The sequence below is a fragment of the Ambystoma mexicanum genome, chromosome 3q, assembly GCF_040938575.1.
Source record: "Ambystoma mexicanum isolate Mex_15411 chromosome 3q, UKY_AmexF1_1, whole genome shotgun sequence".
Lineage (NCBI taxonomy): Eukaryota > Metazoa > Chordata > Amphibia > Caudata > Ambystomatidae > Ambystoma > Ambystoma mexicanum.
The window spans coordinates 380,708,063-380,725,567 of record NC_090926.1 but is presented as its reverse complement, the minus strand read 5'-3'; the positions used below and the strand labels follow the sequence as shown (position 1 = coordinate 380,725,567).

At 44.4% G+C, this 17,505-nt stretch overlaps 1 protein-coding gene across 2 annotated transcripts in view; it reads right to left on the bottom strand.

The window, feature by feature from the left end:
• DCTN4 (dynactin subunit 4) overlaps positions 1-17,505 on the bottom strand; it is a 447,710-nt gene that overhangs the window by 302,392 nt on the left and 127,813 nt on the right. Inside the window, exons 4-8 of one of the 2 annotated variants that reach the window (XM_069654034.1) lie at positions 12,879-12,922; positions 10,875-10,982; positions 9,626-9,646; positions 9,098-9,171; positions 4,961-5,073 (exon numbers count right to left, since the gene is read on the bottom strand). In XM_069654034.1, the coding sequence (XP_069510135.1) occupies positions 4,961-5,073; positions 9,098-9,171; positions 9,626-9,646; positions 10,875-10,982; positions 12,879-12,922 (360 nt within the window). The remainder of the gene's footprint in view (positions 1-4,960; positions 5,074-9,097; positions 9,172-9,625; positions 9,647-10,874; positions 10,983-12,878; positions 12,923-17,505) is intronic. The other variant, XM_069654035.1, reaches the window with a different exon arrangement.

Here is a 17,505-nt window from a genome sequence, read left to right as displayed (position 1 = left end):
CGAGAAATGAGAGACTGACACAAAGTTGTAATGTTTTTAACAAGACATTTTATTAAAACAAAAGGGTTTGGATAAAGTCCTTTTTGTCCCTATCCGAAAGAGGGTTTCCTTGCCTAGTAAATCAAAACTAGGTATCAGTCTGTGTCTCATCAAAATTAGGCAAACTGCCCTTGTGTCCAAAACCTTCCGACTCTCATGGTGTAAGGTAAATGTCTGTTTTCAGCCAAAGGTGGGCAAAAACCAAGTATGTACATCCAACAAAACAATCCTTCTATCCAGGGGATACTTCCCTTCCCCTGAACTGCAGCAGGTAGAATATTGGAAATATTCTGTTCAGACAGTGATTCTTTAAGAGTAGTAGGAATGTCTTTCATTTAACACTTTCTTAAAGATGATGAAAAGTGCCTTTTCCAGGAAATGATGTTTTAAGGATGGCAACAGTATCTTAGCAACTTAAGGATGAGAAAAATGGTTCATAAAGAGTAGTAGAAATGTCTCTTTCCCAAAACACTAAGAATGATGAAAAATGTTTATTTTCCAAGTAATGGTGTAGTGATGGCAAAAGGGTCTCTTCTATACAACAACTTGTTAAGATAGTCTCTGTGTGTACTCTCCTGCCAGGAACCCTTTTACAATGTCTTTTCCTTTCACATATTCTAAATGGATTACCTGGTGTAATATCCTGCCAGGAAACCACCCGTGGGCTTGGTAGATCCTCTGGTGTACTCTCCTGCGAGGTATCTTCACCCTGCCCCCAAAGGCCTACTGCCTGATGCACTTCTTTCACCAGGTTCTCTTACAATCTTGTCTTTATCTTTAAATTCTCTACAAGTATAACCCAGTTGTGCTCCTTCACTGTTTATACTTTATTGGTTACAGATATTACTTGTTCCATCTCCCCCCATATAGGCATCTCATATATGGAAACGTGTTCAAGTTTTGTTTGTTAGCTTCATTGTTAGTGTTCATTGGCTTGTGGCAATGCTTGTTCCAATATTCCCTATATTGACATCCAATATATGAAGATTTGTACAGATCTTGCCTTTCAACTGCTTCATTAATGTTCACATGTACTCTAGCTTTCCCCACAAAAAAACCTCATATGGAGAATTGTGTAAATTCTGTCTTTCTTTATCATTTGGTTGATATTCAAAACAGGTTCCAATTGTTTGCACATCTGCCGGTGCACCCCGGGGCTCCCAATGCTTCTGGACAGACTCACTGATGTTTGCTGGTGTTCCTGACCTATGGTGTATGGCTGCTGCCAAGCTCGTGCTTCGGGAAAGTGTTCCATGCTCTGCAGTCCCTCCTGCACCTCCTGTAGTTCTCCCACCGGCTTCTCCTTCATCCACTCGTGGAACTGCTGTTGGTTGTGAGCGCATCCCCGACAGCCTTCCCACTGCTGCTGCTTCCTCAACAGTTCACCTGCACCACATGCTGTGCCTCCGTTTTTCTCTTGCGGGTCTGCCTTCGGTTCTGCTTCCCCTTCGGTTCTGCTTCCCGCTGCACCCACTCTGCATCTCTATTCTCCTGCTCCTCCTCTTCCAACTTAAAAAGGCACACAGTTTTTAAATATCCCACACAGCTGACTTCCATTACAACTAGTCTGAACATTTAGCTTGGTGTTTCTTCTGCTCCACATTAACTGCTTTCTTCTCTTCCTCGTCCCAGTACTGAAGGTTTTATGGGCGTTGGAGTCCAGTTTTAGACTTTTTAAAACTGTATTGCTTTGAATATATGTTTGAATCAAAACTGTCAAAAATATGAGTTGTTGTAAGCATTATGTGTAATGGTATTTTGTTTGGGACCCTTACTTAGGATAAAACCATCAGAGACAAAGGATGCTACATGCGAGTCATATGTACCGGAGGTGGAGATGGTCTTCTGCTTAGAGTATTTGCGGAAATGGTTCTTGGGGTCCTACAATGGGAGGGGCAACATTTCATTAGGAATTGGGTCTTGCTCATGATTAAAAGAAGAATATTGCATCTCTGATGATAGGGTTGCCATAGCTACCTGACAGCCATCTCCTCCCATGTGATCCTCCCTCATAATACCACCCCCAGGGTCGGTATCGGGTAGCGGCTGACTTCCCCAGGTCACATGGGAGGAGATCTAGGCCGGGGAATCAGGGATTACTTCACAGGATTCATCAAAACACCAAACGAAGCATTTGATGTGAACGACTCAATTCTTTACATGTAAATCGAAGCTTCAGCCGCTGGAAGTTTAGTGCTGAAGATATCGCCATGCCTTATTTATGGTCCTTTTCTCCCCCAATGAATGCAAATCTGCATGACCCCTTGGGTTGTTCCCATGATCGAGAGCATCCCCTTTATCCGCCTCCCCTAAAGCATACTTTACTTTGGCAAGAGCGCCTGGGTGATTGCTCTGGGACAAAGGCGATTGCTCTGGGACAAACAATTTCCCAGGTGGATTGGAAACGAATCTGCTCCAGAGCTTATGGCTAGAAGGTAGATATTGATCTACAATATACACTGTAAAGGTCTGTTCACCATGTACACTGGTCACCACAGAAAATGCAGTCTTTTAAGTTGCTCCTTGCAGACACCTGTTGGTCATGCAAGACTGAAGGGTGGATGACTATCCATGTTTTGGTTCTGCAATAAAAGGAAATGATTTTTTAGAAGAGGTGACGCAATGGGTAGACTTAATTTTGAGCTTCCACTTTTCCACGGTTTTCTTTATACTAGGATTAATGTCACAATATCCGGAAACGGTAGGTTCTAAAGGACATAGGACCATTATTGTAAATATTAAGGCTTTGGAAAAATGTGTCTAAACTCTCAGATTATGGGTGGTAAAATAACTTCAATACTGTGCCTGCATGGGAAAAGGTATCCTTCCAAAAGAAAGAAACTAGAAGAATATGGGAAGATATGGGTCTTTTTTTATTTATTGTGTGGCCGATTAAACCAGATCACATTTGTTTCTCACCCCCCCCCCCCATAATGCCCCTCTCCCCTAACCCCCGTTTGGAGGAGTGACAGGGTTTCTTTGTTTTTTTGCTAGGTGTTGGCTAATCATGTATCCCTTTGCGCCTCATTGTAATTATGTTATAAAACGGTTATTCTTGTTTGCGTATCAGCACAAAGCTCCTAGGTTAATTACATTTGGAGTGGAGTGTGTGAACTTTGGTTGTTCAGTGAGAAGAGCCTGATATGGATGCAGTTTCACCATCTGGAACATTTCCCACAGATCTCTTCTGCTGGCATTTGGGGGCAAAGGCATGGCATTTAGCTTTCTTTATCATCACAACTAGATCTGTCTTGTGATTCCCATTTTGTGGAAATTGTCCTTCCGATTTTGGGGTGTAGCTATCATTTGTGTGCCTGGTGTACTTGGTGACTAGGGTTGTCTGGAAATCTAATTCTATTTGTCTCGTACGCGTAGGGCCAATAGGGTGAGTTATCAATGTAGAAACAATTGGTAAATTTGCTATGTTATTACAGATCTGGGGTGAGTGCATTCCTCACCGTTTGCTGATTTAATACATTGCTGTTCTATTGGTTGATACGCATGTTTCCACCTCATTTACAAGGACCTACAAGACCTTTGAAACCCCACTGGTAAAGTAACCAAACCCTCCATTAAACACGCTAGAGTCTATGCTCCCCTAGATCTCAGTGCTCCAAGCCCCGACCGCCAGTTCCTGGTTTTCCATAGAGGTCGGGTAGCTTCGAGTCCAATATTTTTTGGGTGTGGATTTTTTTTACCGTTCACGCATTTTTCAACAAACTGGCTTCACATTTGTTTTTGTTTTTCAGTGCAAGAGGCCCGGCCTCTTGAGCGTGCCTTTAAAAAAAAAAATAATGTGATCCAAATTGGCTTTTGCAAAAAGTTTTACAGAAAGGTTTTCAGCTTGGCCACCTTACCAACAGCGGTCGTATGTGTCACAGACTTCATGAATACTGTGCGCAAGCTCCTTCGCAGCAGATGACCTGCACAGAGCCCTCGTCACACGCCTGAGATTCAGCAAGATCTTGCATGGTGTGTTCCAGTTGCTTTTTCACCTGCACCACTAAGCTAATTGTATGTGGTATTAAGTGTAGTTCACTACACGTCCGTAAGCAATTGTCAATGTCCACCTCCTGCGTATTACATTTTTAACTACTTGTTACCCCATCTGAAACAATGACAAGCTCCAAAAATTAGAGCAACAGAATGCACGCTCCACGGGGCATAGCTCATAATTGTGCCCAGCTTTTTAGCTCCTATTTGTAGCCTTGAAGAGCCTGGTTAGCTTGACACCAACACCACGAGCAACGTTCGACTCTCCAGGACAAACAGGTCCAGCACAAACAAATCCAAGTGACAAACAGTGTTTTGGAATGCACAGTAGCACACGTCTAAAATACATAAAAAACATAATGGGTCATGTAGAACAGACAAATGTTACTGTCTACATCTCATGATAACATTAGATTCGTGGCAAGTGCCTCTTCCAACCCCAGCGGTAGCTCCTGCTTCATTCCCAAAAGCTGCTTTTAGCTCCCGCTTGTCAAATCTTTACGTCTATGCCTGCAGGCAAGTTTGGAACGTTTACACTTTAAGTCAGAATTTTCAGCGATCATTTCTCATTTGGGAAAACATTCACTTTCCATAAAAGTATGTGTCAATCATGTCTGCGAGAGTTTCAAAGCACCTGCCCATCGGTGTGGTGAAGGCAATAATAGAAACCCAACGAAAAAACCTAATACACAAGACCATATCTGCAGTACGTGCGCAGATCGAATGGCACCCCAGTGGTGGTACAATGACCAGCCAGATGGTGTATGGCGTGACATTGGAATGTTAGGCATCATGCTTTATCGGCCACCAAGTTCGTGGAAGGTACTGGTCCAATCATCCTTGCCCCAGTGGACAGACGGAACCCAACAGGGGATACACATTAGCAAAGCTGCTATGATATTTAGCCATACATGCAAGCAGTACTTACCCTCGGTTAGATTGATAGGGCGTGTGTAATAGTCATCTGGTAATGGCTCCACCTCGTCCACAGCCTGCGCCGGTTCCACCTTGATTTCTTTCTGGTCCTCCCCTTCTTTCAACCTGTTTTCAATTGAGGGTTGGTAACAAAAAAGGAAAACGACAGAACATTGTTTAAATGTTCATAAGATTATTCAAGGTGGAAGCTTGCCTGAGCTGCGACAGACTGAAAAGCGTGCTCTTATTAAAAACAGAACAGGTCTGGCATGCTGGGAAGCCAATCTAGAGTCAAAGGGTAGAAGGGCTATGCCCGTCCCATGGAGTGCCAGTAGAATACATTAGTCCTGATCCGACAATATGCTGTAGAGGAGTCGTCTAGTGCGGTAGAAAGAAGCCTAATGTGTTGCATAAACAACTTTTCAAAGTGGGATCGAGGGTCACGTCAGCGTTTGCATAATTTTCATAGCTCCACCCAGCTCACTAAAAAACGGAACAAATGCTCTGTGCACCCACCATATTAAGGACAGTTGCATTGGAATTACAAACTAACACGGATTACCCATTTATTTTATTTTTTACAGCGCTCATACAGCCCAAAGGCATTGTGGCGCTTTTACTTGTGGCAAGCTTAGTTACAGAGGAATGCAGGCATACTATTAATGGTTTCAGAGCATACGAGTACAGTCAACAAGATACATGCATTATGACAATCCTAAGCATGTGGTAAGTATTGGTCAGTTTTCGGTCAGTAAGTCTTCAGGCAGGTCTTAAGTGAAGATCAGAGTTTTCACAGCTTTGCGGAATGCTAGGTGGGAGACCTCTCCTCGCAGGGGTGGTGGTAGGGCGTTCCATTGCAGAGCTGATAGGTATGGGAAGCTAACACCTCCGGCTCGGGCTCTCTTGACTCTGGGGATTACGAGCATGTTTGCATAGGGTGTTCTGGTCGGTCTTGCGGAGACTGTGGGGTGAGAATTCTTTCGGAAAAGTATGGTGGAGCAGTGTGGTGGATACACTTAGAGTGAGGGCAAGCACTTTAAGGAGGACTCTCTCTAACTGGCAGCCAGTGTGCTTGTATCCTGGCGGCTGTGATGTGCTCTTTTTTAAGGATTCCAGTGGCTGCACGCAGAGCGTTGTTTTGTATTATTTGCAGTTTGGCCATGTTTTTGGTGGAGGTACGCATTGCAGTAGTCTAGTCTTGATCATGTGGTAGCTCTAGCAATGGTGATGCAGTTGTCCTCGGAGAGGAAGGGTCTGGCTGCTGTCAAGAGTTTGGCATGGTATGCCGCTGATGAGGCTATGGCATTGACTTGCCTCGTCATAGTTAGGTTGGAGTCAAGAAAGACACCCAATGTTTTTACTGAGTTAGCTACAGGGATTTTTGATGCGGTCGATCATAAAGTGACTGAATTGGGGGTCGAGGTTCTCAAGAGTTTCCTTGGAACCAACCATGAGTAGTTCAGTCTTGTCTGAGTTGAGGCAGAGCCCATTGGCTTTCATCCAAGCTTGGATCGCGTTGTAAATGTCGTTCAGTGTCTTGGAAGCTGTATCAGTCTCCTGTTAGTGTGAGGAGGATCTGGGTATCGTCTGCGTAGTTAGAGTACGAGATACCCAGAGAGTCGAGAATGAGGAAAAGGGGTTGTGTACAAAATGTTGTAGAGGGTGGGCGAGATGCATGATCCTTGTGGGACACCATATAGGAAAATGTTAGGTGAGGCTGAGGCCATGTCAGAGAATACTTGCATGGTCCTTCCTTGCAAGAAGGAGGAGATCCAAGTGGTGGCGTTATCTATTCGTATTTAATACTGTGGATAAGTATATTCACCCCAACAGAGGTGACAGTTCCTTAGTTGACCGATTTGTGGTTAGAATGATTTCGGCAGACAAGCACTTCATTTTATTTGCATCACTCAGCTGAAGTGTATACTGCATTGTTCCTTTGAGGTACCCTTTAATAGGCATTCAGATGAGCACGTGCGTGGACGGTCAGTGATTTTCAGTAATTAATGTAAACGCAAAAAATAGAGAGATCGGGCAAAGAAGCCGCAGAGAATACCAGCGCTTGCAACCAGAAACCAGATTGTTGGTACACGGCAGCAGTTACGATGTGGGCGCATTGCGCTGCATCCCACATTAATGGACTTGCTTAGACATTTGTAAACAGTTACACTGCGCCACACCATATGATTCAAAATGTACAGTATTTTAATTTATATTCAGTACAGCCGGACACGTGTTTCGAGCTTGGCTCTTCCTCTGAGGCGGATACATTTAAACCATGTTAGTTTACAATTAGTCAGAAACGGTATAAACGGTAAATGCATTCCCATTGAAATTGGGATGGACCAAACCAAGGAGGCATTAGGGGTTGCATAACATGTTAAAATTGCATAGAGTCCATGATAGTCCATACATTAGGTCAATATTGTGGTAAAAGATTTTAAAAAAAATTTAAGCATTTTACCAATTCACGCTGTGGCATGGAAACAGTTCAGAGACGAAAAAAAGGAAAGGGAAACATAACCGTCTGTTAGCAAGGGAGGCATACACAGTCATGGTCAAAAACTGTGACGAATCCAAATTTGCATTTAAATTTAGTTGTAAGGGCAATTATAAGGTATATTTACCAATAGTTCTTGTATGATCTTGTGTGCTAGGATGTAAGTAATTTGAATCGTTATTATCTGTAGCCCTAGAGGGTCATTACAGTTCATGCTCCATATTGGAATTTGACTGATAAATTTGATAGGGTAATCACTTACCACTTAGGTTGAATAACAATGAGGTAAGCTTGATAGCTAGATTCGATAACGTAAATAGAACAAAATAGACGATTTGCAGAGATTGTTTCGATTTTGACAAGGATAAAGTTTAGACAAGAAAAACTACAATAACGTACGTTGCACTAGAAATTCACTGAGTTACCTTAAGTTATGCTGCATTAGCAGTTGCACATTAATTTGAGTGGCTGCAGCGTTTCCAAAGAACCACCTTATAATTGCCCTTACAACTAAATTTAAATGCAAATTTGGATTCGTCACAGATTTTGACCAGTACTATGTGTATGCCTCCCTTGCTAACATAGTTATGTTTACTTTCTCTTTCCTTTTTTTCGTCTCTGAACTGTTTCCATGCCACAACGTGAATTGGTAAAATGCCTAAATGTCTTTTTTTATCTTTTACCACAATGTGGACTTAATGCATGAACTATCATGGACTCTATGCAATTTGAACATGTTCTGCAACCCCTAATACCTCCTTGGTTTTGTCCATCCCAATTTCAAATGGGAATGCATTTACCGTTTATACCGTTTCTGACTAATTGTAAACGAACATGGTTTAAATGTATCAGCCTCAAAGGAAGAGCCAAGCCCGAAACACGTGTCAGGCTGTACTGAATATGAATTAAAATACTGTACATTTTGAATCATATGGTGTGGCGCAGTGTAACTGTTTACAACTGTCTAAGCAAGTAATGTAAATGCAGCCAACACAATTATGTGGAGTTGCAGTTAATCCAACTGCAATGCCGTGCATATCTGGCTGCTCGTGCATGATGTATTTTCAGAAATGAGCATTATTATTTAGACCCAGCCCCAACAATTGCTTTTCTTTTTGAAGGTGAGGCTGCAGGACTGTTTATTTCAGGTCTGTGAAATCTGCAGACTTTTGGAGGTCACAGGAGGTCAAAGCTATGTAAAGCCACTGTACTTCCTAAAGGGTGATCATTGAAGACCTTAATCAGCCTGCCCTGCTCGCAGGTTTCTAGGCGCGTTTGCAGGCTTAGGTATTTCAATGCGGGCTAAACCCTTGCGCTGGGGGTCAGTTGACGGCTATGGCAAGGCAGCCGTCAACCTCAATTCATAGCACCACAAGCCAACACTTGATACTGTGTTTACTTAAGGAGTTGTGTGGGAATGCAAATTCAAATAAAGTAGATGACGCCATACGCAACCATGAAACAAGGTCTACTTCAATTGTTCCCTTTAAATTCAGAGGACGGGGCTAGTACAGAGGAACTTGCTGCGATCAGGGCGGTCTATGAAGGGAGGCCGCTGCTGGGCGTAGGACATTGTATACACCATTCCCCCTGTCGTGAGGATTTCCTGCCTCAATAACCTAGACGCAGAAAAAATGGCAGAATACTCACGAGAGCCCTGCAAGTGAAGTGATGGGCGCCCCAGGTCTCTGGCGCTGCAGCCGGGTCCCACGCCCGTACTTGTCCTATGGAAGAGGAAACATCTATAAGACACTGAGTGTGTTCCCTGTAAGTAGGAATTAGCAGTACCTCATACTGGAGCCAGCACTGCACAACTATGCAACAAAAAGGTAAAACATGCTGAAGGACAACGAGAAAGACATTTACAAGACATTTTCGATTTTATTGTTAAATGTTTATGTAAAAATCATACCACAATTAACAAAAACTACGAAATCATTAAAGTTATTGAGGAACCAGGCCTGGTGGTTTGCAATTAGAAATTTCAGGGAAAAGGAGGAAATAATGTCAGTATCCTGTGGAGACAGCTAGGGCTGCACAAAGTTCATGACATGAACCACAACTGTAGACATTAAAACTAAAAAAAAAGACGTGCAAATATTACATTACTAACGATACGTTTTTTTTTTTTTTTTTTTAAATGAGCGGGTCATGAATACTAAGAATTCTCAAACTTACCGCCACATGAATAGTGTGTTGCTTTGTAGTTCCCCAAATTATACAGCAGGTGGCAGTAGAAACACAAGAAAGTAGCAATGAGAGCATGCAGACAGGCATCAATAAGCAGTTAAGACAAAACATGCAATTCTATCGTTATTCAAGAAGCACAATAGACGCAGCAAGCACATCCAAATAGAATAGTGCAGAGAGTGAAGAAGCAATATGCGCCAGTTAGCTGGATCGCCAGGGCCCCTACAAGAGTGACAACATGAGCACTCAATTGCTTGGTGGCACCTCAAGAAACAAGGAGCTTTAGGGAAAGCTGCCAAGCAGAGTAAAGCGGGCTAGTATTCGAAGCAGAACAGAGAGCCGACTCGAGTTTCTTGCAACAATGGGAACTAGGTAAATACGCGACTAACGGGGAATCGGTTAAACTGCGAATATCACAGGTCCATCTAACATTAATTCGGCATTGCGACCCTTGGAAGAACCCAGGTAGCAATGCTCAGTAGAGTCACGAAAAAGTATTTGGGGGTGTCTGGGCACAAGAAGAATTTGCAAGTAGCTGATGAACCTAGTCTAGAGGGTGTATGGCCTAGGTAACAAAAAGACTAGCCTAACTGGCCAGGCTGTTTTTGCCCTGGCCGAAAAGGGGGTACGATTTATTTCAAATGTTATCAGTTTTCAAATCTAAACAATTCGCTCCCAAAAAGTCAAACATTCAAATCTAAAAATGAAATCCAATTAAAATAGGCCAGTGCTGGTTCCAATCCGTCCGCTCTTTTGAAGAAAATGTAGCACTCGCATGTATTATTTTTCTAAAATAATTCTAAAGACAACACTGCAATAGTTTAGAGCTAAAAAAAAGCCATTCTGAATATGTTCCCTACCTTCGGAGTATCACACAACGAATAATGTAACTGTCTGAAACAGATGATGCAATTCTAAACAAATGGCAATAGTGACATCTACGGAGAAGAGCAGAATCAAGTCGGAGAGCCTGCCCCTATCCCCCCCCCCAAACCCCATTTTGCCCAGCCCATTTAAAAACCTAGCTAAATATTAAGACGACAATTCACAAGCTCGACAGCACAGGATCCTTCCCATTTGTCTGGAAATAATGTTGCATATAAGAAACGGACCAGGATTGCATGCAATTGTTACTGTGCCGGGCCATGCGCCACCCAGTTTGCCCATTGCAGGTTTCATGCTCAACATAGCATAAGGAGAAAGGGGGTGTAGGTAGTTAACGGAACCCAGAACTCACCGAAAAAGCCAGCGGCATGTAGGCCCTACGTCGCACCAGTTTCTTGCGATCTCGCTCCAACTTCTCTTTCTGTGCCAGCTGCTGGTAATACTCCACCAGTTTATTGATCTGCAGAGGGAGGAGAGAGCAGGACAGTGATTTACTCACCAAACTAGGCTGAAAGTGATTGCTATCAAACTAACGCTCTGTTGTGTACTTCTCGATGCATTTCAAATGCGGTGTGTATTGCTCTGTGACTGCTTGCATCACTTATGGTCTACCCTTCAAGTCGTGTTCCCACTTCCCACCATGTCTTCCATTCTCGGTGGGCCTCGTTTCTGGTGTCCTGCTCGCAGCTCAGTCTGGTGCGCGAAACAGGCCAGTGCTGACGCCAAAAAGTAATTGCACAGCACCCAGTGCAGTTCTGTGCAGATTTGAACCGGAGAAAGATCTCTTAACAAGGAAAGCGACTATGGCACGATACACGCAAACTCAACTGGAAAAAAAAGGTACTAACTAAATTAGCCCAACATCATTGCCATTCCTCAAAAGCTTTTTCCAACTTCAATGGAAAACACCCCAATAAGCATTTATTGTTTATGTATAAACAAATGTATGCAGGAACTTAAGGCTTGTTTGACGACTATATCTGGGGCTTATACAACCCGTTTGCTCTTCAAGAAAATGCATTTCTAGCAGACCGGAGACAACCTAACAGACGTCAGTTTTTAGCAGTAGTATCCCTCGCAGAGGAGTTTACATCAGACCAGAAGTCTACGCACAGCACTGAATAATCTCGCCACCCCTTAGTGCTGTTTGCATTACTCCAGTTTACTGAATATATTATGCACTGTCACAGCAACAACGGGCGCCTGGGAGACAGACCCTAACGTGTACAACCATGTCTGCCAATCTGTGGCAAGTATCATAACAAAACCAACAAACCATTAAAATCGACCAAGCTTATAACGGTGTCCAGAATGATTGGAAACCAGATATATGGTACCAACGTACCATCGGGCAACTGCCCTATCCAGCGCCAAGGTAACCGAGGTTCCACAACCCAAACTTCCAATGACCAAATCCGTGTGACGCCAGGAGTATGGTCCCACTGGAACCCCAACTACGGGCTGCAGGAAAGTAACCAGACCTAGGTAGATACAAATAGATCAGCGCAGTGTCCCACAGTTCCCCTAAGCTCCTAAACCTCCAACTAATCCTTAATAAACGGCACATTATAAATATATATGATGTCACTTACTGATTGGCACCCCACAATTCCAGGCCCTCGCTCAGGTGCTTAACTTGGGCGGCGGGCCGTTACCGATAGGGTCGGCCCGCCGCCTCGGTTAATATCTCCTCAAGAATACCCGTTTCAGAAACAATGACTAATTCATGTCATGAGCAAATGCAATTATTTTATTTTTTTTAAATCATCGTGTGGCGTTTGGCTTTACTCCCCTCAGGCCCACCAAGGGAGACATGATGTCTTACAATGCTTCGAGTGCCAGCAGGTTAGTGGTGTAGTGGCACTACTGAACTTTTACAGCGCCAACCTACTTCGGAATTATGGACAGATGTTGGAGATCGAGACATGCGACGAAAAGCAGGTGCATGCAACAAGGACGTGGGCCGCAGGCCCCAGGCACGTTCAGCTGCTTGAGAGCAACGTGAAGAACGACCAAAAAGGGGGCATGCGATACATACACATCTCTCTGTCCTCATATACCCCATCCCTAGTCATTGAGGGGAAAGGGAAATCGCGTCAAGACCTTAAAAACGGTAACAGTGTTGGTGGCCAAGGAGGACACTTGCTACAAACCGCACAACCGCCCCTACCCCAACATCAAAAACCCTTGGCACGCCCGGAGTATTTAGGAATCAATTGAAATCCCGCAAATGCCAATCATCTAGTAGCTTGCGTGGTCTGTCCCATTCCACAAGCCCCGCTTGAAAGCAGATTTCTCTGCCCCGCCCGTTTCACGTGACGCACAGGGCACAGCTTGGTGTCATGTCTTCACTTACCCTTTGTGTGTGCGGATTATCCGGCTCCTGCCAACCACCGCTGGCTGAAAGACAAAACACAAGCATTTTATGGCATGCTCTGTATACTCAATGCAGCCCACACGGAAAATGACATGTTTTCATTACAAATTCATATATTGCGCAAGTAATAGCCATGCTGCAAGTACGGGGGACCCCTTGTCGCACACCTGTTGAGTGAGAGATTCGATTTGCGGTAGGGGGAAATCAACTTCAAAACATGTCTGGGGCAAAAGCCGCGTGGGCAGGGGACGGCGGTTATTCCCTTGCACCCGGTCGCCTATTCTTCGTGTTAGAGACTTGCAAATATTTGCACAAAGGGTAGAGCTTCTGAAAAGTAACGTGCAGCGATAAGAACATTAACAAAACAAGCTTCGCCTTCTTATGCAATCGGCAGCCAGCATTTGGCGTGGCCGCGTAGAGAGACAGCTTTACTGCACAGCACATTTGCCAGCCGGAAGTTCCAATTACCGGCTCTGTTATGTGCTCATCACGGTCAGGCTCGGCGACAATGGTTGGGTGCGTTAGCTGGCGGAAATATCCCACACTGGCTTAGCATCTCGCACATTAAATGGGATCATTTGCGATCTCCATCACTTCTTTTGGTTATAAGGTCTATGCCATCCACTGTTATTTACTTGGAAAGTACAAGTACATTTATAGTCGCACAAAAACGTACATTATAGAAATGGCACAGAAGGCTTAATAATAAAACAATTTTACTTCGTGCTTCACTGTCTTGATGTGTATGCAGTCCCACTGAGTCAACAACGGGGTACATGCAAGATTTTCCCTTTCATCAGCAATGCCCATGTCACGTCACCACTGATAAAACATTTACTGCCGTCTACCCACGTCCCCACACAACAGTGCTCAAAACAATGATCAAGAAAAAAAGGAATTTCCATGCCAACAGGAGGCCTGCAGCAAGTGTACAGACCGTCTCAAAAGAGCGCCTTTAAGACGGAATGACGAGGGCAAAAAGTCTGCCCCCCATTTTTCCACGGATATATATGTGGGGGTTAAAGTTAATAAAAATGTATAGGGGTAAGGTGGGGGCTGAGGCCCCCCCCCCCACAAATATATTTGCGGAAAAATTGAGAAAAAAAAAGTCAGACTTTTGGTAGTCGCACTTTTGCATTCAGTCATTTCATGCAGATCCTTTAAAACACCAGTTCGGGGTCAACTGCCTCCACAAAACTACCAAGTGGAGGGATTTGGGGGCCAAAATAGTATTGCCCGGTGGTAGGCAGTAGCAAAATGTAACTGTCTATCAAACACAGTCTGGATCTATCCCAACCCAGTAGAAGGCTGGAGAGTCACAATAATAGCCAGGGGCAGGAGGCGTAGATTATGCACTTTCAGCTGCACCTCCTCAGAGGCATTCTCCTCTTCCTCGCCTTCCCCAAGAACCTCAATGTCTCAGGAGTTCTGGTCTTCTCCAGGCTGGACTACTGCAACAGCCTGTTCCTCAATCTGCCTAACTCCTCCCTTCGCCCCATCAACTAATCCAGAGCAGGACTGCAAGATTTATCCTTGGCCTCAAGCCCAGGGACTGCATCTCTCCAGCCCTTAAATCTCCCCACTGGCTCCCGGTTGCTGCAAGGATCAAGTTCAAGACCCTCTGCATCATCCACAAGGCTTTCTGGGGCCTGGGAACCGCTACATCCCTACATCCAAGCTAGAGCCCTTCACTTGTCTCACTCCAACTCTCTTCAGATTAGACGCTTTGTTAAGCAGTGAATGGAGGTAGATCCCTCTCCTCCGCAGGTGCCTCCCTGCCTTCTCAGACTTGAGACGGATTTCTAGGTCCGGAAGCTCAAGACCATCCTCTTCTCTTTCTCCCTTCTTTTTTTCCCTCCTCCTGCTTCTCATCCCCTGCCAATTTCCCTGTTCTGTCCTAGACTGATGGCCTGGTTCCCTTCAGAGTAAAACAGGGCTCCAGCTCGCCCCCCCTTGCCCAGTCTACCCCTGCACTTGATCTCTCCATCACCCCTCTCATCCTGCACTGGACCTCGTGGCCCCTCCTGCACTTGTCTGGCTGGCCTGCACCCTTGGAGACATCCCTGCCCCTTACCTCGCCACTTGCTTGTGGATACTCCTTCCCCTGCACACTCTGCTTTTCCCTGGCCCTTTCTACCTGGCCTCCCCTGGCACTCTGTCCACCGCCCGTTCCTGCACTCCCCCCCCCCCCCCCCGACTCCACCCTTGCACTTCTCGTTACTGCATTTGCACAATCTGAATGTTACAAGACCTATTAAGATCGTTATTTTGAACCTCCTCCCTTGTCTTGTTGTGCCTCGAAACACTTATGTATAGGCGCATTACAAATGACCAATAAATAGTCCATTTAACCATACCAAATTTGACGGTTAGGAAAGACTGATGCTTTCCCGCCATAGACATCTAAGGAACCCCCAAATGCTTTTGTTTTGGAAACCGACCTGACGTTTGGAGTAAAGTAAAGCCTTTTAGCTTCACTTATCTTGCTTAGCTCATCTGCTTTGGGGGCACTGATCAATCCGATTGGCTATCCGTGCAGGGGACTGTCCTCAGTTATGAACTACTTGTTGTTTTGCACTGCAAACCTCACCTTACAGTGACGTGTGGTGGGATACTTTGCATCCCTCACTTTGGTTTTTAGTAATTTTATGGTTACTTGTATGCTGTGTCCAGGGTGAAGTGGTGGCAGTCAGTGAAGCAATGATGCTGAAGGGCAGGCAAAAGCTGGCCCGCCCAATGCACCGGATGGTTGTAATGTATCTTTAGGGCTAAAATCAGCAAAAACAATAGCACTGGGCAATGTAGGCCCATGCAGTACACCATGACATTTTGTAAAGGCTCCGGTGCTCTGCCTGGTAACCACAAATGAGGGCAAATGATATAAATTTGTGTGAGGCCCTAATAAAGATCACCAATACCCACAATGGACACAGTTAAGTTATCATGTAAAGATGAAAGGGTCTCTACAAAAATTATACGGGGAGACTCAATAACAGATCTCATAGTTGAACCAGTAAAATACCATTTAATACATTCTAAAATAATGAACAACGCAGATTCGAACAGCTCTAGTACATTTTAATTATAAGAGGGACAGTGCTGCAATGGCAACAACCCATTCATATCAGCCATAATCTATTCACGATATTTAAGGTATGATCGCACCTACTATGCGTGTGTTCCAATGCCCCTGCCTACATAATACACCAGTGGTCTAAAAAAAATTAACATCAGGGACTGGTTTGCAGTGGGAAAGCAAGCAGTGCACTGCTGGTCGTGGATACTCTCCAGGGCATTACGTGGGACAGTGGAATAGCTGGCCATCTCAAGATGTGCAAACACGGGGAGCGGGACCAAGGATACACCGGAAAATCAAAGTGCCTATTAGAGCATCTGTATCATGATACAGGCCGCATCGCAACCCTGGATCCGCATCACATGGGGAGCTTTACTGAGCTTTCGATCCCCGACACATGTATATCACTTGGTGGGTAGGTTGGAGCAGAGGAAGAGATACGGGTGGGGGGTAAAATATGGCATTTAAAGAAATGCTGCCTACGTTGTTCAGTCAGGGATCCGCAGTGATGTTTCAGAACATGGCCATGGCCTCGACCCCCAATTAAACCCTCGTCCATCCGATCGGGATGAAAATCAGAAACGGAGCCACAGTAATACATAGGTCTGCCTGACACACCACTCCGGAATAATCCACATGTTCCGCCCGAGCCAACACAACAGTTAAGCCCCTACAGTTAGTAAATATACCCTCACCTCAGATTTTGTTTAATTTGAAGTGGTCCCGTCATGATACGATGAGTGTTTCCGCATTAGGTAAAAGGACCCTTTAGGACGTGATGTGTGCCATTCCCCATAGATGAACTATCACCAGAGGAACGCGTCACAGAGGACTTGTGTTTAGATTTAAAGAGGGACAATTCTAAACTGATCTTTACAATGAGTGCCATTTTGAGCCTTTTAATTTATATTTTATATTTTAACACAAACATGCAAGTATAAAAAATGTCCCTTCTAAGCCTGTACGTGTGCTACTTAAATAATGAAAAACATTCTTTCCATCTCACCTATAACGTTGAAACAGTCGTACTCATTCGTACAACCGGTTTAATTCATTTGGCATTTATTTACTGGTGCCCTATAACTAATAACCCATCTTTTGGCCTCCTCAGGATCCTCTGTAGTCTTGACCCCACTTGGAAAGTGAAGCTTTAGGATTGGAGATTTCACTAGTGAGGTCCTCGAGTCCTTTTCCGTAGCTAGTCTCTTTGCTTCTGTGAAAAGCTCTCTTTTATCCACCAATTCCTTTGGAAAATCCAGGAATATTGCTATTTGAGCATTTTGGTAAAGCACGCAAACCTTCTCCCAGGCAGCGTTTCATCATTTTTTTGCAGTAATTTTTGTAAAGACCATTAATATTTGTCTTGACTTGTTAAGGTCAGGTTTCCCAGCATAATCTAGATCTCCTGTGTAAATCTCTGGACCATAAATCTCAGACAGCACTTGATGTAAAATATTCTCCAAACACCCTTCCTTTGTGATGCCCTCTGATAGCCCCATAAGCCTGAGGTTCTGCATTCTTAACTTCAGG